Source organism: Eubalaena glacialis, chromosome 10 (assembly GCF_028564815.1).
Source record: "Eubalaena glacialis isolate mEubGla1 chromosome 10, mEubGla1.1.hap2.+ XY, whole genome shotgun sequence".
In the NCBI taxonomy this organism is placed as follows: Eukaryota; Metazoa; Chordata; class Mammalia; order Artiodactyla; family Balaenidae; genus Eubalaena; species Eubalaena glacialis.
Window position 1 is genome coordinate 18,630,640 of NC_083725.1, and position 23,506 is coordinate 18,654,145.

The 23,506-nt window shown below is 39.3% G+C and overlaps 2 protein-coding genes across 5 annotated transcripts in view; one reads left to right on the forward strand and one right to left on the reverse strand.

Annotated features, from left to right (window-relative positions):
- Positions 1 to 8,920, reverse strand: part of HTR3B (5-hydroxytryptamine receptor 3B) — a 70,135-nt gene extending 61,215 nt beyond the window's left edge. The window contains exons 1-2 of the mRNA XM_061203672.1: positions 8,861 to 8,920; positions 8,622 to 8,767 (exon numbers count right to left, since the gene is read on the reverse strand). Coding sequence (XP_061059655.1) covers positions 8,622 to 8,767; positions 8,861 to 8,920 — 206 coding nt within the window. The remainder of the gene's footprint in view (positions 1 to 8,621; positions 8,768 to 8,860) is intronic.
- The window catches only part of USP28 (ubiquitin specific peptidase 28), a 56,075-nt gene continuing 41,438 nt past the window's right edge, over positions 8,870 to 23,506 (forward strand). For 3 of the 4 annotated variants that reach the window (XM_061203871.1, XM_061203868.1, XM_061203869.1), the window contains exons 1-3: positions 8,870 to 8,975; positions 21,981 to 22,058; positions 23,050 to 23,182. In XM_061203871.1, the coding sequence (XP_061059854.1) occupies positions 8,919 to 8,975; positions 21,981 to 22,058; positions 23,050 to 23,182 (268 nt within the window). In that variant the 5' untranslated portion in view covers positions 8,870 to 8,918. Of the gene's footprint in view, positions 8,976 to 9,634; positions 9,663 to 20,174; positions 20,268 to 21,980; positions 22,059 to 23,049; positions 23,183 to 23,506 lie in introns of those variants that run through there. The other variant, XM_061203870.1, reaches the window with a different exon arrangement.

Sequence of the window (23,506 nt, forward strand, 5' to 3'; positions counted from 1 at the left end):
CCATTTACATGTGTTTTTATATTTAAAGTGCATCTCTTGTGTATAACATAGTTGGGTCTTGCTTTTAATTTTATTTTGTTAATTTGTGCCTTTTGATTGGAATGTTTGATCCATTTGAAGTAATTATTGATATGGTTGGATTTAGGTCTCCCATTTTATGATTTGTTTTCTGTATTTTTCTGGGTTTTTTTGTTCCTCCTTTTTGATTTTTTTTAACTCCCATTTAAGATTACCTATTGACTTTTTAGCTATGTCTCTTACATAATTTTCTTAGTGGTTACACTAGGGATTAAAATATTCATTCTTAACTTTTCACAGTCTACTTTTAGCATTAGGACTGTACCTTCCCATGAAATGTAGTAATCTTGCAATCACTTAGTTCAATTTACTAGCCCCTGCTATCGTCTTATGTATTCTGTTTTATATACTCCATGTGAAAATATTATAGTTTTTCCTTTACATAAAAATATGTAGCCTGTTATAAAGCCAGTTCAATTACTTTATTTCAAATACTGAATGTTTTAAGTTCTAAATTTTTCATTTGGTTCTTGTTTGTATTTTCTAATTATCTGTTGAGGTTTTCCAGTTTTTCATTTATTAATGTATGTTTTCCTTTACTTCATCAAGCATAGTTACCATAGACACTTTAATTTTTTTTTAATTTTTATTGGAGTATAGTTGCTTTACAATGTTGTTTTAGTTTCAGGTGTACAGCAAAGTGAATCAGTTATGCATATACATATATCCACTCTTTTTTTTTTTTTTCAGATTCTTTTCCCATATAGGCCATTACAGAGTATTGAGTAGAGTTCCCTCTGCTATACAGCAGGTTCTTATTAGTTATCTATTTTATATATTTTAGTGTGTATATGTCAATCCCAATCTCCCAATTTATCCCTCCTCCCCCTTATCCCCTGGCAACAATGTCAGGGGATAAGGGGGAGGAGGGATAAATTGGGAGATTGGGATTGACATATACACACTAATATATATAAAGTAGAAATAGAGTCTCCATGACTCTACTTGTTTTGTAAATAAGTTCATTTGTACCCTTTTTTTTCAGATTCCACATATAAGCAATATCACATGATATTTGTCTTTCTCTGTCTGACTTACTTCACTCAGTATGACAATCTCTAGGTCCATCCATGTTGCTGCAAATGGCGTTATTTCATTCTTTTATATGGCTGAGTAGTATTCCATTGTATATATGTACCACATTTCTTTATCAATTCCTCTGTTGGTGGACATTTAGGTTGCTTCCATGTCTTGGCTGTTGTAAATAGTGCTGCAATGAACATTGGGGTGCACGCATCTTTTCAAATTATGGTTTTCTCTAGGTATATGCCCAGGAGTGGGATTGCTGGGTCATATGGTAGTTCCAGACACTTTAATGTTTTTATCTGATAATTCCAACATCTTGATCTGGCCTATTGATTGTCTTTTCTCTTGAGAATGAGTCACATTTTCCTGGGTCTTTATATACTGAGTAATTTTTTATTGTATGTTGCACATTACGTTATTTTGTTGAGACTCTGGATTCTGTTATATCTAAAGGAGAGAGAGGTGTGCGTGTGTGTGTGTGTGTGTGTGTGTGTGTGTTGATGTTTTTGTTTCAGCAGCAAATTAATTTGGTTATATTCAAACTGCAAACTATTTCTTCTAAGGTGGGTAACAGCTCAAAGCTCAGATGATTTCTTTTGTCCTTTCTGAGGTGCTTTGTGTCTATGGTATAAGAGTCAGCCAGAGACTTGGGCAGAGTCTACACAAGAACTCAGGGATCCTCTTCTCTACTTATCTCCTTTTCACAATTCCCTTTCTCACTCTTGAGTGGCTGTATTTAAATATCCCAAGCTCTAGTTTATGGTTTATCAGTCCAGAAACCTGGTTGGTTTTCTATAAGTGCTTCAACCACCCTGTGCCATGCTGAAATTGTGGCCTGTTGTCTGAGTAATGCTGCAAAAATGGGGCACATGCCCCTTCTCAGAACTTTCTTTCACATTTTGATTCCCTTTTAAAAACTATGTTCAATCTGCAGACACTTCAAGTAGTTGTTTTTATTTTGTCCAGAGTTTATAATTGTTATCTGTTGGAGGATAGGTTTTTTAAGATTTTATTCCTCCACATCAGAAGCAGTACTCTTGATTGATTCACTTTTTAGGTTTATTTTAAAAGTCAACACCGTATCAGTAATATAGAAGGAAAATGAGTATCACTTGCTGTGGACTGAACATAAGCATAAAAATAACAATGATTAATTATTATTTATTTTTTAATCTGAAAGTAAAAATAGATAAGAACTATAAGAAATAAATTTTTAAAATATAAATTCCTTTATGAGAAAAATAAAACTATTTTTAATCTGTCACTTTTAAAAGAGAAAATCAGCTCTAGTAGCTTAGTTTAAGACAAAGATGATATCTTACATCATTGAATGGTTCAGATTTTTAGTTTTTACCAATAGAGAGATTCCAAACTAACATGTGTACATGGATGGAAAAGGCAAAAGATATATCATAGCTTTTCTAGTATGGCTAAATACTGCTAACCAAGAAAGTAAACAAAAATGTCACTTTAACAAACTTTTGCTTCAAGAAATCTCCCTCAGGGAATCTCTAGAATTTGCTCTGAAGGTGTAGGCTTATTTGGTAATGTCCACAGGCTGATGGAATAGGGGTTCTTTAACTACCCTATCCAGTTTGAACAATGCATATTTAGCATTTGTAAAAATCAAAACATTCAAGTGTCAGTTCATAATGTCACAGTATTTTCATGTTCATCAGATGAGCTCAGAACCAGCTCATTCAGAAACAAGTCATAGTGTTGGTTTGCCCTCAGCCCATTCTCTTTGTCTTGCCAATGAAATAATGAGATTTAGCATAAAATAATAGTCATTGGGGTCACTGCTCATCTTTTCATAAAGCTGAAGGAACAAAAGTTGAGAATCCTCTACTTCAAATAACATGACTAACAATTTTAAGCTGAGATACTTTCCCAAAGCTTTTTAACTCCTTGGTACTAGAGCTCCTTGATTTGCAGAAACCAACTCTCTAATCTGCTGGCCCCAGTAATGCAATACTTACCTGTACTCCCAAAAGACACTGTCACCCATTCTATAGGGCTGCAGCTCCTCACAAAAAATGGTTGGATTCCAGACAGTCTATTCAGCACCCCATTCCTTTGGTTTTAAGTTGCTTGCTATGGATTACTCTGGAGAAGTCTAAGAGACAATAAATATAACAATTGTTTCAGAGCTTCAGAGTTCTTAGCTTTGTCTCCTCAGGTCTGAAATTCTAAATTCTTCCTCCAACGGGGACAAAAGCCCCATTCAACTTCTGCCCTTAGCTTTTACCCCTCAGGCAGAGACCATCAATTATTACCTGCCTGCCCCCCCCCCCCACTCCCCGCAACTCCACAAAGCTCCATCTCTTCAGGGATGGCCTTGAGGCACCTAGGCCTTAAGTGCCAGTAGAGGTTGGCTTACAAAAGTGAAAAAGCTACAGTCCCTTAAGGGCATGGGACTCAAGGCAGGGAATTCACTCACTCTAGGGTACCCTCTATTCCCTCTGGCTGTGTTCTTTAGAAATGAAACAAATTCTTGTGAATGATGCATGCTTATCAGACATAGCTAGTCTGAAAGACTTTGGGAAATACTATGGTAAAATTCTCTAGGATCATTGTTTAAATTAAGTTCAGGATAAAATGCTCCATAAGGAGGGTGAACACGTAATTTATCATCCAAACCTGGAAGTTTGAGGAAGGTGGAGCTACTAATAATCATGAGGGGAAAATAGGGGTAAATCAGAATTGCACCAGGCAAACTGGGACCTGTGCTTACCCCAACTATACCTGGTCTTCTGAGTGCCTGGACTCCCACTGTCTTCCTCTCAGCCTTCCCTGTCGTTCTCAACTCAAATAGCACCTCCTCAGAGAAGTCTTTAGAGGCTGTTTCTTCTCTAATTATTCATCTTTCCCAGACTGGGTTTCCCTAAGCCAGAATCTTATCCTTTACCCAGGCTACAGAAAGAGAGCTAGATTGCTTAGCTTAGAATCCTGGCTCTACCTTTATTAGTAGAGAGACTTTGGGCAAATTAACCTTTCTGTGGTGGTTTTCTTATCTGTGAAGCAGGTAGTAAATAATAATAGTACTTACTTATGAGGATAAAATGAGTTCATATATGCAAAGCACTCAGAACACCACCTAGGCTGTAAGTGCTCAGTACTGTTAGCTATCACTTCCTCTAAAAATATTATTTTTCCTACCAGAGTCAAGTATCAGATCACTAAAAACTTTGCATTTCTAAAGGCAAAATTGTATAAGTTACTTTTGCCTCATCTATTGTTTCAAATCCTGATATTTGGAGGAGGATATTTTCCTTCAGTGGTGGTCCTGAGTGAAAAAAAAAATTAAGTCACCTCAAGTCCCAATTTATGTCCCAGTACTTGCTGCATTATACAAGTTTCTATTTGCTTTTCCTGGGTGGCTTTCTGGTTTTTATCCTAAGTCATGTTTTTGGTTTCTGTAGCAAAGCCCCAGCTTTGACACATGTGGAAAAAGAAGGTCCCACCTGCCATTTCAGTAAACAAGGGATGTTGCAGCCATAAAGCCATCAGCCACTGTAGCCCCTGCTGGTGTGCCCTGAGGGGAATTCAGGATGGAGGAAAACAGGGTACTGGCCCTAGATAGTTAAGATGCATATCAGAGGAATAATTTCAGTGAGCCCAGACTTGCATCTTTCCATACCTAGAAAAGGACTAAAATCATCTTGAGATGTCTTTATTTTTAACTGAAGTATAGTTGATTTACAATACTGTGTTAGTTTCAGGTTTACAACATAGTGATTCAATATTTTAATAGATTGTACTCCATTTAAAGTTATTACTAAATAATGGCTATATTTCCCTGTGCTGTACAATATATCCTTGTTGCTTATTTATTTTATACATAGTAGTTTGTATCTCTTAATCCCCTTTTTTGCCCCTCTTCTCTTCACTCTCCCCACTAGTAACCACTAGTTTGTTCTCTATATCTGAATCTGTTTGTTCTGTTATATTCATTTGTTTTATTTTTTAGATGCCACATATAAGTGATAATGTAGAGCATTGGTCCCCAACCTTTTTGGCACCGGGGACTGGTTTTATGGAAGACAATTTTTCCACAGACGGGGGTGGGGTTGGTTCAGGCGGTAATGCGAGTGATGGGGAGCGATGGGGAGCAGATGAAGCTTCACTCGCTTGCCCGCCACTCACCTCCTGCCATAGCCGGGTTCCTAACAGGCTGCGACCGGTTGGGGACCCCTGACGTACAGTATCTGTCTTTGTCTGACTTATTTCATTTTTCACTTAGTTTAGATCTGTGATTCGCAGCTGGAGGAGAATTTGCCCCTTAGGAAACATTTGACAATGTCTGGAGACATTTTTAATGGTCCTACAACTTGGCAGGGGAGAGTTACTGGCATCTAATAAGTTGAGCCTCCACAACAAAGAATTATTGGGCCCAATATGTTAATCATGCCAGATGAAACCGGAGGTTTGTCCTAGATACTAATATGTTACCAGTTATATGTATTGTAAATATTTTCTCTCAGTTTGTTGATATTTTCATTTTCCCTGTGGTACCTTTTGATGAAGAGAAATTCTTAATTTTAATGTAATTTAAGTTATCAATCTTTTCTTTTATGGACTGTGCTTTTGTCTCTGATTTAAGAAAGTTCCCCTCTGCCCTAAGGATAGAGACTCCCCAATGAAGTGTCTCAAAAGTTTTAAATTTTGCTTTTTTACATTTAAGCCTTTCATTACATTTGTTTATAATGTAAGAGTCCAAAACTAATTTTTATATGAAGAACTGAGGACCATTTACTAAAAGTCCATCTTATCCCCACTGGGTTACAATGTTGTCAAAAATCAAGTTTGCAAAAATGGACTTATTTCTAATTGTTTATTTTTACCTTTCCATCTGGAGGCTAAAGTTGTTTTCACTTTTTTATAAAAGGAAAATTGAATCCCAAGATTTCAGTACTTTTTTTTGTTTGTTTTTTTAGTGTTTCTCTATATTTTCTAGAGAAACAAAAGGAAGGAAACCTGATGTTGTTATTTTGAATACCAGGGCCAAATATTTCTCAAATTAAAATGAACTCATTAACTTTACTGAAAGTTGTTTCAATTCTCCACAAACTACATTGCCCATAGTACACATTTCAGAAAGGTTGGAAACACATTTGTTTTTCAACTAGCAAAAGACAGCCTTTTCTGAAACCTTTTTAACACCTATATTTAACCTTACACATCATCTAACTCTTTCATCTAGGGGCCATAACAGAAATACCCATATTCTTTCCTCCATAGTAAGAAAGGCCATTTTCCTAACTGCTGAGAAGCTGGCTCTTCAGGACATTCCTGTCTAGATCATTCCTGGAAAGGAATCCATAGCGCAAACAACAGTCACACCTGTTAGTCAGCCTCAGCCATCAGCTTTCAAATCCAGTTGCTCCAAAGCCAGTGGCAAAACTATTCACGGAGTGAAGCAGAGAAGAAATATAAGTATACATTGCTTTCTTTTCCCTTTTTTCCTTTCCGAACATTTCCCCTTCATTCTCATTTAGCCCACACAAGCTCCACACCAGTATTCAATAACATTGAAATGGGATCATTTCATTAAAACAAACTATACTTTGGAATTGAGGTAAATCAGAGGCAGAAATATAAATTCATTGACTCAGAAAATAATTTAGCATTGGGACAAGAAGTTTTCCAGGAGAGGAAATTTTTTCTTTGGGAAAATACTCTGGAAACGATTCCTTTCTTAAACAAGTCAATTATTTGCTACTGCTTGTTATTATTTCTTTTTTTCCTGAATATTCTTGAAATGATTATCAACTAATAACGCAATTATTCTGGAGCCTTCAAGTATGGTTTTAAGGACAAATGAGAAGGGGTTTTCTGTAGTGATGTTCCATGATACCTACTTTTGATATTTGGTCACCATGAAGATTGCCAACTGATGGCCAAGCAATGACACAGAGTATTCATTAAATACTCTGGTTGGACAGGGGGTCTCTAGCTGATTACCACGTCCAGGACCAAGTGGTAGTTAAACCCAAGGGGGCTAAGAGGATTTACCAGATCTACGGCTCTCACATTATAACAAATTTATTAGATCTGGAGCCCTGTTTAGAACCATATAGCAGAAAGACACTTAATCAAAACTCAGGGGCCTGTATTTACAAAATGGCTATGCATACCTCGTTCAGATATATGGGTGTAGAAGGTCTCTGGAGGTCTTTTAAAGAAAATTTCATAAACAAGAGTTACAGGTTTCCACCGCATTTAAACACATTAAATAAGCAATTTCCTAAAATGAATGTGCAAAGGCAAACAAGTTGCTCCAGAGACATGGTAAAGACACACGGAAATAGAGCTTTCTAGCAATGTAGAAGTATGCAATGCTGCAAAGAAAGTGGACTGAGAAATCAACTTATTTTGCTATGACCCCCAGGTTGAGGCCAGGAACACACGTTTTGATTACCCAGGAGAAAAAAAAAAAAAAAAAAAGTCAAAGTCACAAGCATAAAGAGTCCTACAACCATCAGACATAAACACACAGCCTGCTAATGTGGAAGATTATGATCACGCTGCCAGTTTACCTGCCAGGGAAAGGGGACCCCCTGAATCTCCAGGTGAAGGAAGTAGCAGCAGTCGTGGTCTAGGCTCCTGAGAGTAATCGGGTCTCCCACTGGAGCTGCACCTGATCTGTATCTGTTTCCTTATGCCTCAACCTGTGCTCCCATGCAGACTAGAAACGCCTGCAGGTGAAACATCACAATCACACGGACGACAATGCCAGGCGCACAGGAAAGGCACCATCCACATAAAATTCACACTGAAGGTGCTGCCCAAGGGCTAGAGCAGGGCAACCAGATAAGCACTACCCTCTAAAAGAGGCCCTTCCCTACCCAGCCTCCACACAGATTTGGACCAGCCCAAAGTGTGCCAAGTGGATTGTCATTGCGATACATGTGAATAAACGTGAGACAGAGTTTAGCAGTTACAATCTCCATCAAATTGTTGAAAACACAATCCAATTGAGGGCACCTTAGCTCTTAATGTGCCATCATAAGCATCTGGCTCAAACTTAAAACACTATAAAATTTTAGTTTGAACGCCATAAAATCTAAAATGGGAAAACTGGGCAATTCTTGCTCCCCCTGCCCAGGTCGGTGTTAGGGCACTTCCCTGAGCATCAGTGAATACAGGCTCTGGTCCGCTTGGTTAGCTTTACCCGTCAGACCACTCCATTCAGCCTCCGCCTTTCCTTTTCTCAAGCATGATAAATTTTTCGTGTCACTAGACTTGGAAATGGCTCCACCGCCAGGCGGAAAACCCTCTATTACGCGGTCCCTAGACAGGTTCCCCAAATGGGGAGCAGCCTGAACTCGTCCGTGAGGAGTCTTGAGCCGGTGGTGGGTCCTAGAAATGCGCAGGTTTGAGAGACGACGGCAGAGAAGGAGACTTGGGAAAACAGGGTCCACACTCCACAGCACCATTTCCTGGACGTCAACCGCCCGGAACACACCGCTCGGGCGCAGACGCTGACCGTTAGGCGCGGGCGGGGCCGGGGTCACGTGACCGGCGCCGGGTCATATCCCGGCGTTTGCGGGAGCACGCAGAGAGCGGCTCGGCCCTCGGCCGCGCGCTTGGCGTGCGCGCGCAGGCCGGGGGCGGAGCGTGTGGGCTGAGCCGCCGGCGCGCAGCGGGGCGGAGGCGGGGCCTTAGCGGGGTGGAGGGCGGAGGCGGGGCCTCCTTCTCCACCTCCTCCTTCTCCTCCTCCTCCTCCTCCTCCTCCTCCTCCTCCTCCTCCGGCGAGGCTGGGCTGGCCGCGGCGGCGGGAGGCGGGTGACCCGCGGAGGGGCGCCTCGGCCATGACTGCGGAGCTGCAGCAGGACGACGCGGCCGGAGCAGCCGACCGCCACGGCTCGGTGGGCCCCGCGGCGGCGGGCGGGAGCCGGGGGGCTGGCTCCGGGTCCCGCGGGAGTAGGGGGTGCGGGGCCCGGGCGGGAGCGGCGCGGGGCGCCGGCGGGCGGGCGGGCCTGCGGGGCTCGGGCTCGGGGCCAGGCGGGAGGGGTCTGCGGAGGGCGCCCGGGCCCGGCTGGGGAGAGGGCGGCGCGCCGGCCGGGGTGAGCCCCGGGGCTCGAGGAGGAGGGTGAAGTCTCTGCAAGGCTCGGTCGCAGAGATTGAGGACTCTCTTCGGGTTCGGGGACGGGCTGAAGTTCGAGGGAGATTAGCTAATTTGGAAAATCAAATATAAAGGGCTGGACGTGGGCTGTCTGCATCAGGGATCTCTAAGAAGAGCGCTCCTGGCCCCCCACCGAGGGTGAGAAACTTCCGAAAGGGGCAGCAGCTTTGGTGGTTTTTGTTTTTTGTTTTTGTTTTCGAATCCGTTTTAGGGCAGTGCTGTTCTAAGAGTCTAAAGCAGCCCGAAGTTATCTAAGTTAAAGGCAGGATTTATCTACACCGTGTGAAAGACCAGGGGTCCTTGTTACCACTTCATGCCTTCCACACACACCCCTATTTTTTTAAGCAGAAAGCAGCCTTCCCAATTACTGCATTCATCACTCTAGATTTTTAAGGAAGGGGGAGGAACAGAACAGCGCGATGAATACAAGGTATGCTGATAATGCTTTCCCTTTTCTGTTATCTAAGAAGATTGAAATCAATACGAGGATTTCTGGGCTAAGGTGGTGAGAGTGAAAGAATACTGGTTTGAGAGAAAATCAAACGGCTAATGTCTGTGCGAAAAAAACTTGGGAAGTGGGCAATTTGAGAATGTCTGCTAATGTTACTTTGGAATGTTATAACTTAAGAACCTGTCACCCGTCAAGTGCTGCGCTGTTTCAGGACAGAATTGGAACCCTGTACCAAGTATTTAAATGCGAGTTTGGAAGTGAGGAATTTCATAAAATATTTACAGTACAGAGCTGTCAGAGACTTCCACGTGAGAAACCTTTTATGCCTTTTTGTTTTTCCTCTTCAGGCACTCGGGAGACCAATAGTGTGTAAAGCGACCGCACTTACTTTTTAAACTCCTGTAGTAAAAGATACCTCCGGGTCGTGGACTCCAAAATGAAAATAGGCAGATGGTGTTTCATGTGCTGATTTGTAATAGAAAAATTGTTAGGTGTTTACCAATGCCTATTGGAACCTGAGTCAGGATTTTCTTTGGTTTCAGAGATCAGTTCTATTTGTTTTTAGGACAGTGAGTTAAAAACAGGTGGGAAAATCTTAGCTTTGAGACAGTCATGTTGATTTGGAGAAGAGACTATTTTAAGGGAGAGCAAGTCATTTAAATTCGTTGGTTGACACCATGTGCCTTTTGGTCAGCAGCAGCTGCATTTACCTCTGCCGCAGTTTGATAGGTGACCACTGTCTCAGCACTCTCTGTTTAAGAGTTCATATGTGAGGTGTTTGATGAACACTTGTATATAAGTCATAGCTATTTTTGGAAAGCTTTGGAACTCCAGTGGCTGTGGCTAGCTGGAGGACCCTGACTCCTGGCAACCTGCAGAGTGATGACATTTACTGTTCTTCTCAGTGATTCGCCCCATACAGACAGATGATAAGCTTGGAATGCTTGATAATGTTTGCCCTTTTTGTTTTTGCTAATGTAAAATGCTTGAAGTTAGCAGGCTAGGCTGAAGGAGTCCTATATGAGGAAATTACCTTTCACATCTCAGAGGAAAGATTTTAATATCTTCTTCCTAATCTTCATAAGTTTCATGTTAGAATGGACTCTATTTTGAATTCTCTGAAGCATTCTACATTGCCCTTAAAGGATCTTTAATTGCTCTAATTGAGGGGAGCGCTCCTCCCCTGACACTCAGAATCTATTTAAAACCTAGAATGCTTCCTTTCCATTATTGGTCATTTGTACATGGAACAGGCAGAACCCATTATAGCCATCCAAGATTTGAGTGCAAGAAAAATGTAGTACTCTTGAAATATGTTCTCAGTATGTACTCGAGTCTAAAAGAGGGTACTATTTCAATCAATTCTTGACTTAGATGAAAACCAGCAGCAATGTTTACTGTTATTGTAGGTTAAACAACTTGAAGTCAGGTTGGCTCTTAGAAACCTGTGGTCCTTGGCAGCTATACTAGGGCTCATCACACATTCTGCTAACTGAAGCCCTGTGAAAACCTGTCCGTTTCGGTGAAAATGTAATGCTTTCTTTTGATTTTTTGGCTTTACACCGTCTTTTACCTTGTCTCATTAATTGTGATTTTTGGAACATCAATAAGTCAATGCTTGGTTGGCTTCCACAACTCTCATGCCTCCAGCTACAAACAGTTCCTATTCACACAGTACTTTTAGGAAATTTATAAAACACATGGACAAGTAACACCTCACCAGGCAAGATCTTTCCATGTGTTTTGTTTCATCCAAGAAATTTAAAGCAATAGCCAAGTGAAACATTTTTCAAGGAAAATAATGACGCTGATAATAGTAGTAGATAACATTAATTGATCATGTACTATATGCCACACTCTGTGCTCCGAATTTAACATATATTATCTCAGTACTTATGACAACTCCAGGAAATTTTCTTGTTTCTTGTTAAATAATTTGCCGAAGGTCACCAAGCTAGTCAATGGTACAGCCAGGATTGAACCCAGGCACTTCTGACTCCAAGGAGCCCAGGAAATCCCTGATCCTACTTCTTAGTCAGTGGACCCACTGTTTTGGGTCAGATCCTTTCTATTACTCTCTAGAACTCTCTTCCTGATGTTTTAAACTTTCAGTCCTCCCTGCACTCTTTCTAAATAGATAACCTTCCTTTCTACTTAATGGAGCTTGCTGATACCTTAAGAGCTCTCTGTCTCATATTTGGGGTTTTTTTTTCCCCCCTCTTCATCATCTCTTTTTCTCTCAATGGAAGAGGTACCCTTCCCTTCTCCCTTCATTTCTTAGAGATGGATCTAAATCATTGGTGTCTAGAGACCTTTTTGATTGTGACTACTGGGGGAGAATGCTCCAGTAGAAGCCAGGGATGCTGCTAAACATCCTACAGTGTACAGGATAGTCCCGCCTAAACAAAAAGCTGTCTGGCCCAAAATGTCAATAATTTTGAGCTTAAGAAACCCTGATTTAGATGTCTCTCCTCACATGCCTAGGTTTTCTTACATCTTCCTTATCCGAGCCTAACCCCCAGGCACCTTCACTGACTTCTGCTTCCTTGCGACTCAGACTATGGTCCATGGACCAGCAGCATCCACATCACCTCGGAGTTTGTTAGAAATGCAGAAGTTTGGGTGTGCTGTAGCCAGCTTGTACTTGTCCTGCATCCAGACTTTTTTGACAATTTATGAAGCACTTTAACATTTATTCTCATTGAACCCATATAGCAACCCTATGAAGTAAAATTTAGTGCGACTAGGAAGTAGAATTTGCAAAGTGACACAGCTAGTAAGTGATAAAACCAAAACCATAGCACAGGCAGTTTTCTCCTAGGATATCAGTATTTTTACTACAACCTCTAGATAAGTTTTGTTAGATGGGCAGGTCACAATATTTTACATTTAAAAATCATTTTTTCATTTTAGTAACAATTCCTGTATGCATTACTTCATTTCATAGTCACACCAGTGCTGTCAAGGCTTATGGTATACTTTATTTTCCAGGTGTGGAAATTGATGCTCAAGAAAGTTGAAATTTGCCTAGAGGCTAATGTGTGCTAAGAATCTGGGCTACTTAGTGCTATTTCCACCATCAAGGCTTTATAATCAAAAGGGAGGTCAAAATACCAGACATTCAAAGCCAAATTAAAGATCTGCTTGAATAGGTGCCGGCAGCTGCTGCATGATGGTTGGTAGTCAGGTTAAACTTGAGATGTCCTAAACACATATTTCCTTTTTCAATATTCCAGCCCAAGTTAGTACTTTCCTGGTGTCTTTTTTCTTCTTTTGTGTGTGTGTGTGTGTGTATGTGTGTGTGCACGATTGTGCAAAGCTTTCCCTTTTTATTCAGTTGAATAAATTCATATACTATAAAATTAACTATTTTAAAGTGTACATTTAGTATATTCACAGTATTACACAACCACCACTTCTATCTAGTTCCAAAATATTTTTAACACCCCAAAAGAAAACCCACTAAGCTGTCACTCCCTGTTCCCCCTCCCCCCTCCCCCTGGCAACACCAATCTGCTTTCTGTCTCTGCGTTTACCTGTTGTGGATATTTCATGTAAATGGAATTGTATAGTACGTGACCTTTTGTGTCTGGCTTCTTTCACTTAGTTTAATGTTTTCGAGGTTCATCCAAGTTATAGCATGTATCAGTACTTCATTCCTTTCAATAATGGCTAATATTCAACTCTATGTATCTATTACATCTTATCTGTTTTTCCATTGGTGGACATTTGAGTTGTTCCCACCTTTTGTTTTTTATGAATAGTCCTTCTGTGAACATTCACGTACGAATATTTTGAGTACCTGCTTCCAGTCCTTTGGGTATATACCTAAAAGTAGAATTGCTGGATCATAGGGTAATTCTATGTTTAATGTTTTGAGGAACTGCCAGACTTTTGCACAGCAGCTGTACCGTTTTACATTCCCACCAGCAACGCACAAGGGTTCCAGTTTCTCCACATCCTCCCCAAACACTTGTTATTGTCCATTTTTGCTTTTTTTTTTTAACATCTTTATTGGAGTATCATTGCTTTACAATGGTGTGTTAGTTTCTGCTTTATAACAAAGTGAATCAGCTGTACATATACATATATCCCCATATCTCCTCCCTCTTGTGTCTCCCTCCCACCCTCCCTACCCCACCCCTCTAGGTGGTCACAAAGCACCGAGCTGATCTCCCTGTGCTATGCAGCTGCTTCCCACTAGCTATCTATTTTACACTTGGTAGTGTATATATGTCCATGCCACTCTCTCACTTCCTCATTTAGTTTTGATTTGCATTTTCCTAATGGCTAATGTTGTTAAGCATCTTTTCTTATGCTTATTGGCCATTTGTATCTCTTCTTTGGAGAAATGGCTGTTCAGGTCCTTTGCTCATTTTTGAATTGGGTTTGTTTGTCTTTGGTGGTTTGAATTGTAAGAATTTTAATATAATCTGGATGCTAGACCCTTATCAGATTTATGATTTGAAAATATTTTCTCCCATCCTGTAGGTTGTCATTTCACTTTCTTGATAATGTCCTTGGATGCACAAAAGTTTTTAATTTTGATGAAGTGCCACTTACCTATTTTTTCTTCTGTTGCTTGTGCTTTTGGTATAATATAAAAAGAATCCATTGCCAAATTCAAGATAATGAAGATTTACCTTTAACTTTCTTCTAAGAGTTTTATAGTTTTAGCTTTTATATTTAGGTTGTTAATCCATTTTGAGTAAGTTTTTGAATATTGTGTGAAGTAGGGGTCAAACTTTACTCTTTTGGAAATGGATATCTAGTTGTCCTGGCACCATTTTTGTTTGTGGTGTGTGTAAATTTAAGGTGTACATCATGTTACTTTGGTAAATTTGTATATTATAATATGTTTGCTCCTGTAATGATATTTATTATATAACGTACTTATAGTGCAATATTATTGTCTACATTCAATAAACTGTACATTAAATCTCTGTGACTATTTTAGTACTTGTTACAAGTTTGTACTCTTAAACACCATCAATCTTATCCCTACAGCACCCCCAGTACCATTTTTTGAAGAGAATATTTTTTCCCCATCAAATGGTTTTGACACCCTTGTCAAGAATCAGTTGACCATAGATGTATGGTTTTTTTCTGGACTCCCAATTCTTATTCATTTGTCCATATGCCTGTCCTTATGCCAGTATTACACTGTCATGATTACTGTAGTTTTGTAGTAGGTTTTGAAATCTTAAAGTGTGAGTCCTCTAACTTTGTTCTTTTTCAGTATTGTTTTGGCTATTCAGGGTCCACTGAAATTCCATATGAATTTGAGGATCAGCTTTTCCATTTCTGCAAAAAAGGCCATTGGAATTTTGATAGGAATTATACTGAATTTGTAGATCACTTTGGGTAGTATTGATATCTTAACAATGTTAAATCTTTGTGATGATTAGTTTTATGTGTCAGCTTGACTAGACCAGGAGGTGCCCAGACATTTAGTCAAACATTTTTCTGGGTATGTCTGCGAGGGTGCTTCTGGATGAGATTAGCTTTTGAATTGGTAGGCTGAATAAAGCTGATTGCCCTCCCTAGTATCTGTGGGCCTTACCCCTTCAGTTGAAAACCTGAATAGAACAAAAAGGCTGAGTAAGAGGAAACTTCACCTACCTGACTGGGTGCAGGTCTTCTCCTGCCCTCAGACTGGAACTTATATCATCAGCTCTCCTGCTTCTCAGGCTTTCCAGATCTGACTGGAATGACACCCTTGGCTGGTTCTCCAGCTTGTCAACTGCAGATCTTGGGACTTCTCAGCCTCCATAATCCCAAGAGCCAATTCCTAATAATAAATTTCTTAATTCACACACACAGGAAACTAGGAATACAGGGTCTCTTCATGTACTCGCACACACATGTGCCCTATTGGTTCTGTTTTTCTGGAGAACCCTGACTGATACAGTCTTCCAGTCCATGAACTTGGATGTTTTTCCATTTATTAAGGTTGCCTTTAAGTTCTTTCTCAGTGTTATGTAGTTTTTAGTGTACAAGTTTTTCACCTTCTTGGTTAAATTTATTCCTAGGTATTTTATTCTTTTGGGTATTATTGTAAGTGTAATTGTTTTCTAAATTTCCTTTTCAGATTGTTCATTGCTGCTATATAGAAACACAACTGATTTTTGCCTGTTGATCCTGTACTCTGCAACTTTGCTGAATTTATTTATTAGCTCTAGTGACTTTTTTGTGGATTCTCTGGGATTTTATATATCATGTCATCTGTGAATAGAGATAGTTTTACTTTTTCCTTTCCAGTGTGGGTGCCTTTTATTTATTTTTCTTGCCTAATTGCTCTGGCTAGGACTTCTAGTATAATGTTGAACAGCATTGTTGAAAGTGGACTTCTTTATATTCATACTGATTTTAGGGGGAACTCTTTCAGTCTTTCACCATTGTGAATGATGTTAACTGTGAGTTTTTTTTTAATAAAGGCTCTTTATCATGTTGAGGAAATGACCTTCTCTTTCTAGTTTCCTGATTGTTTTTATCATCAAAGAGTGTTGGATTTTTTCTGCATCGACCAAGATAACTGTGTTTTTATCCCCTTCATTCTGTTAGTGTGGCATGTTACATTGGTTGGTTTTTACTGGTTTCCTTTCATGTCTTCGTCAATCACCTTCTCTTAGGCATCCATTTTCAAATATTTGGCTAAGCTTTATCTCTTCATTCTTTGAGATGTGCAGAGTATACTCTACCTTTCCATTTCTCCTGCCAGCTTCCTACCTCTCTCATCACACTTGGTTTATTCAGTAGCCCTGTAACTCATGGTTAAGCTTTCTTTCCCTAGGCTCATCCCACTTTAAACTAGTTGTTGACATGTGCTAGATGAATCCCCTTAAAGTACCTTTTTTACCCCTCATATTTCTTCCCTGCTGAGGAACCTGTAATAATTTTTCATTGTTCATTAGATCAAGTCTAAACTCATCTTGACATTTAGAACCCTTCATAATCCAATCCCACATCACCTCTCTGGTCCCTGTTATTTATCAAAAATGGAAACTACACACTGAAGCCCATCTAATAATAACTTAAAATTTTACTGTTAGATTTCTAAAACTATAACCATGTAAACTTGATTTCTTATATCTTTTCCCATATTTTCTTAGTTTCTCAATAAACCTTAGCAGTAGATTGCTGAATTTTCTTTAATTTTTGAAGATACATTTTATGAGACCTTATTGTAACAGTTTCCTGGCCTCGTTTCTTGTATTTAGTTGGGGCACATATGTATTTAAAGAAATGAAAAAAATACTGTCTTAATGTATTCAAAAGTAAGAAAAAAACAAGGTGCAGGACATGATGTATAGTATGAAAGAATATATTTGTGTGCATAGACCATTTCTGGAAAGATATGTCAGAAACTATTCATAGTGGTTACTTCTGGGAAATGGGACTGGATGGGAGGAAGAGGGAAATTTCCCTTTCATTTTATATCTTTCTGTGCTGTTAGAATTTCCTACTCAGTGAATGTGAAAAAAAAAGATGAAAAAATTTGAGTAAATAATGATTAGTACTTTTTTTTCTTGCTTTTAATTTTAGTTTAAACCCCTCTATACCATTTGGAATTGGCTAACTTTTAAAAACTTTTAATGCTTTTTAAAAACTTTAAGCCAGTTGATGAACTGAAGCAGTGATTTTCATCACGTACCTAATTTTTGCACCATTAAAATAAGTTATCAAGTAGCCCATTTTGGGGGATTTAGTTTCATCCACTAAAAAAATGCTATTTGTCAATTGTAGAGTCATAAGGCACTTTAGATTTCTACGTTATGAGTAAATTGGACCAACATGGAGTTGTTGCTGGGAGAAAAAGTGAAAAAATACCAGGGCTTTTGTGGACTTGTTCCTTGTTTCATGGAAGTTGGAAAGGTTAGCGGCAGTCTCAGACTGTGTTGTTAAGACCCTGTTGTGTAGGTTGGGTTTCTGGAGTTGCTGCTGTATATTTTCTTTGACTCCTAAAGTTATTCCTTTGCTTTCCTTGGGTATTTAAGTTTTATTTTAAAATTAGAAAATCAGATCTTTAACTTTGGAGGGAATTTTATTAGGTACACCTTGGTAGTTCTTTGGAGTAAAGTAACATTTATCAATTATGTACTTAGTTTTAAATTTAGAAATGGCTTTGTAAAAATAGTTGAGATCAGGAAATGTGTGCATCAGAATGATGAAAATAGCATCTCTGTTTGAAGGAATGGAATAATCTAGAAAGCGCCTCATCACAGTGCTAAACTGGGTATTTGAAGATTGTGAGATTAGTAATCTCACTAGTTTGCTGATCAAAGAGTTTTAATTTAGTTGCAGTAGGATTAGGACTATAAAACTTCATAGTTTAATGTTTTACTGGGTGACTAATCCTGTTTATTGCTTACTATAAGGTGAGTTATTGTCTTTGCTTTAAGAAAACCTCAGTCCTGAGAAGTTTTGCACCAAAACCACGGAGTAGTTGAGGTCGGAAAGCTTGAGTTCCTTCTTTCTAGAGATTTGTGTGTGCCTGTCTTTTTTCACTGCCTCTGGGCAAGAAAAGAGAGTGCTCTTTGTTTTATGAAAATAATGTGTATTTAGCTAAGGAAATGCAAACATGTTGGCTCTTGCCAGTTATTTGACTTCATTATGACTGGAGCACAGGCTTTGTCTTGTCTCATGTTGGGTGTGTACTTTATATTTAGCATCACAGTTAGGGTGAAGTTAATATTTAAATCAGCTTCCTGTGAAGTTCCAGAAGAAACTGTGAGTTAGTAATACAGTAGGATCCTAATGAGCTTAGCTTGTCTGTTGTGGTAAAATTAACTAGGTCATATATAGTACTGATCAGGATTTGCATTGTCTGTGTGAGAATTTAGGTTTACCTAAATATTTATAAGACTGAGTCATGTCATAGCAGTTGTTTATGTGTATCACTAGCATAGCTTAATCCTTGTGAAACTTGGTATTCAGACTCTTAGTTATTTTTGAATCTTTTAATTCAAGACATTTGATGACAAAATAGGTTTTGTAAACCTTAGTTTTCTAATTTGCACAATGAAGATAATGATTCTTAACTTTTTTAGGGTTGTTCCAAGGATTACATGTGTGTGTGAGGCATCTAAGGTTCCTGACAGAAAGGCGTTCAGTAAGTGTTAGTTACAATTGTTAATAGCACTGTCCTATGGCTAATTCAAATCAGGTAGTGTGTTGTGTGATTCTTGCCTTTACAGAGGCAGGAATTTCACTTAAAACAGTTAGGAAACCACATGGTGAGAAATACCAGGTAAAGCCAGTAAGTCCTGTTCCTTCGCAGGCTCATTCGTTCCCTCAACATGGGAGGGGGAGAGAATAGGAAGGGACCAGAGTTCTTGAAGGAGGTAAGATGAATATAACGTCGTTCTTGACACCGTACAAAATGATTTTATGTAGCTGTCATCTCTGCCCAATAGCTTTTAAAAAAGGGAAACTAAGAGTTTATTCTCCTTTCCTGAGTGTATTATTCTAGATGTGTTAATGTCCACTGCTACCTGTTACAAAGTGGAGACAGAGGAGTGGGACTTTAACCCACAGCCAAATGTAATGGTTAGTAAATTATTTATCATTTCAATACCGTATTTCATTGATTAGCATTTATTTGGCATTCTGGGATCTCTGAAATTGAGGTGGTCCTTACATTTACTATCATCCAAGTAGCACATGTGGTGTAGTTATCATAGTCTACACATGTGTGGGCTTAGTCATAGCTGTTCCTGCCGTCATGGCAGTCGGGTTATAGGCACTCTTGGTACCGCACGGTTAGTTTACTTGCCATTTAAAAGGGCTTTAAAAAGATCGAAAAAACTATGAAGAAAGGCACAGAAATAGAACAGCAGGGTACAGATTTGATTTCATGTGAAGTAAAATATTTGTCATTGGAGGAATGATTACAGTTTCAAATTTTCTTGCAAAGCTACAATCAAGTGCATTATGGGACCTCAGAAAGGAAGATACTATAGGTGTTTTAAGCTTTTTGTTGTTGTTGCTGAGAAATATGCCAAAGAATTATCTATTGCATGCCAGGCAGTGCACCTGGAAGTAGGGTGAATTGCTCTATTTCTCAACATAAATGAGACATTTTGGAGCTACAAGAAGCTGTTGTGACCGATTCATGTGTCTCCTAGGACTGTCATGAAGGCATTGGCTCCTAGGACTGTCATGAAGGACTTCGTCACACTTCGCTGTCATGAAGGCATTTAAGTGGCAGCCGTTTTTATCTTTGATGGTGCATAAAATAATGGTGCTTTTTATAACTGATGGCACCTTAGGTTCCGTCCATTATAGTGTTTACCTCTCTACTTCCTGATGATAGCTTATTTGGAACTGATTGTACTACTGAGTAATCAAAATTGTGATTATATAAGGGCAGCTAAAATAAAAATAGGAAACTTGTTAAGATGCAGAGATCAAGGTCAAAATATAAGAATAAAATGTTTGCATTGTTTTGCATTAAATAGGTATTCTTGCCTGTTTTCTTTGTCTTCTCAGATACAGCATGGCATAGAGGTTAGAGTGCAGACTCTGGAGTCAGGCAGCCTGGGGTCAAATCCCAGCTCCACCCCTTACTAGCAATAACTTTGTGTAAGTTACTTAACCTCTCTATGCCTCAGTTTTCTGTCAAATGGGCGCAGTGTCTATCTCACAGGTTTGTTAGGAGGGTTAAATGAGTTAATACATATGAAGTGTTTTGAACAGCACCTGGCTAAAAGTAAGCAGTGGGTGTGAGCTATTATTTTAACTGGGATTGTCTTCTGTGACTCCTGCATCCGTTGGTACACAGAGTAATTTGAGGTGAAGATGTGATTCTCTATCCCGCTCTTACCTTCTTGGTTCCAGTTCAGGGCTGATAGGCTACCCATTTCCTCTTCCTTTCATTCCACCCTTTTTTGGGTACATTGATTTGGATTTTTTAGAAAATTGGTTATGATTGACCTATATAGATTCACACACTTTTACACAATACTATCAATGGAATTAGAATTTGTTTGGAAACAAACTTTTTTAATACTTTATTTTTCTAAAAATCATATGCTGTGTTTTCAGTGTTTTCCAAGGTTAAATCTGGATACCTCTTAGTGTGAGAGTCAGTCTAGCAGTGCCCAGGCGGTGACTGCCTTTGACAGACTCACAGCCTCCAGAACTGCTGGGCTCAGCAGGGTAGGGTTCCATTTCTAGCCTATGACGATGACCTGTGACTAGAACAGAAAGACTGTTGATGCTTTTCCAAGGACTGTACAGGGGTGTTTCAGTTCGTTATTTCTAGTGGTGTGCTGCTTGAGTGTTGCATTGGGCCCTCAGCTGTTGAAGAACAGAGGATACTGTTTCTATTACAGCTGGCAGTGAGCTAGACCGCCTCTTGGAGACATAGTACTAACTGAAAGACAGTTAATGGTCAAGCATCAAGTATTGAATCGGGGCTTCATTCTAGGACAATGTTAAGAATAAATTAGATTTCTTCTCGCTGGATTAAATCTGAGCTATTTCGTTTTCAGTATTCGTCTGTAAGATCACTGTGTCTTCACTTGGGCCAGCCAATTGTTTAAATTGTTTAGAAGCTTACTTGTAAATAGGTGTTTTGTGTTAACTTGTCTGTGTTCACTTGTCAGTTGAAGACTTTAAGGCTGAAAAGGGTTATAAACTGATCTTGTAGCTAGAAGTTAATAAGAAGGGTTTTTCCATGATTCAGATTAATGAAGAGAAAACATTCCATACTTTATTCCCTCTGCAATTATATTTATAATTCAGAAAATTCTAGCTTTATCTATACATTTTTTTAAGCAATCAAACCTAAAGTTTCAAATATGACATTGTGGTATCGTTTGTTAATTACATGATTGGAAACTTAATGTCAGTGAAAAATGACACACACAAATGGCATGTGCAGTGAAGCTTAAAATAGCACATCTTCACATCCATGCAAATTCCCTGGACTCCTTATAATGACCTACTTACGTACTGCTCACAGAGAGAAACCTGAGGCACTTGAAGCGTCCATTAAGGCTAGAATATTACATTTAAATGTTTTATGTATTTGTAGTTTTGCTATTTACTCATGTTTTGTCCACAAATGCCAAAAGCATTTTCCATGATTAAGCTTTTAAAAGAGCAATACATTTGGCATTTCAGAATGTGTCTGACAGTCAGTACCTTGTTCCTTGGAGCTTGTTGGTTTTTTAAAGTAAACAGTGCAAGTCTCAAGCCTGTTTACCCAAGATGCTGGTGTCTATTCTTTAAATGTATCCAGGTTTACTTTCTGATTGACACGTCTGTGTTCTTTCTGTTTCTCAAATGTAGAGCTGCCAAATGCTGTTAAATCAACTGAGGGAAATCACAGGCATTCAGGACCCTTCTTTTCTTCATGAAGCTCTGAAGGTTAGTCTCAAGGCCTCTATTAGTCAACAGGTTTTAAAACTGTTGTTCGTATCATAGTTATGTCAGTTCAAGCTATATTTATGCCAAAATGAAAGTGCATACGTATAGGGACAGAAGTTCTAAAGGTCAAATGACCCAGTATCTTCAACATGTAAATTATAAGAGCAGGAAAAAGTTGAGGAGGGGAGAGACTCACGGTGCGGGGGAAACCTACAGAGATTTAAGGTACCTGTCAACTAACTGTACTGTATGGGCCTTTTGTGGATCCTGATTGGAACCAAAAAGTATTTGAGGTCAGGGAAATTTGAACCAGTTATTTGTGTGAGGATAGCATTATGGGTTATATTTTTTTTAAAAGATACATTCTGAAATGTTGACTGATGAAATGATAAGACACTTAGAATTTGCTTCAGAGTATCTGGGGGAGGAGGGCAGAATAGGTAAAATAAGACTGACCAGGGCTCGGTAATTATCGAAGCTGAGTGATGGGCACATGGGGTTCAATTTTACATTCCCTCTCCTGTTGTGCATGTTAGAATTTTTTCCTAAGAAAAGTTTAAAAAGTTAAAATGAAATAGAAGTATGGTCATCACTACAGAATATGATAACTGTTTGGCACGTTTACTGTAGGGGCTGACTTCATGTAGACTCTCTGTGTTAATCGCCAGCCCCCTTTTTGATACATCATGCCTTAGCTATTCTGTGAAATCAGGCGGCATGGTATCCAAAGCAGTGAGATTTCATTCTTGTTTGCATGTTGTGGGAAATCAGAGCATGGCAACTCCCTTCCTGTAACTAGGAGTTTAATAGCAGTGCTTTAAGCATAATAGACCTACTATCCTCCACTGTACTCTGTTTCCTCCTTTATACCCTAGAATTATGCCTAGACTTATTCAGTATGTCACCAGGGTAGTAAGAGTTATAACTTGCTGCTTATTTTAAATGCTCTGATGCTTTACTTTTGAAATTTCTCTTTTTTTCCTCCCCGCAGGCCAGTAATGGTGACATCACCCGGGCAGTCAGCCTTCTCACTGACGAAAGAGTTAAGGAGCCCAGCCAGGAGACTGCTGCTACCGAACCATCTGAAGTAGCGGGCAGTGCTGCCAGCAAAGAAGAATTAGCAAGTAGGTATATCCTGGCTTGGTCCCGCTCTGAACTAGCAGAGAGTAAGAGATGAGTTTACGTGAGTGTCCTTTCCATCACATCAACCCTTCGGAAATAGTAGTAATAATGGCTAATTACTGAGCCATTACTAGGCGCCAGGAACAGTTCTCAGCACTTAAATGGTTCCATTCATTCAGCACTTATTTAATGAACCCCTATTATATGCCAAGCACTCTTTTAGGCACTGGAGATGAACAAAAGAAACAGGAATTGCTGCCCTGTGAGAGATGAGGCCATTGAGGGAACAAATGGGAGGCAGATCTTGCAGAGCCTTCATAGCTGCT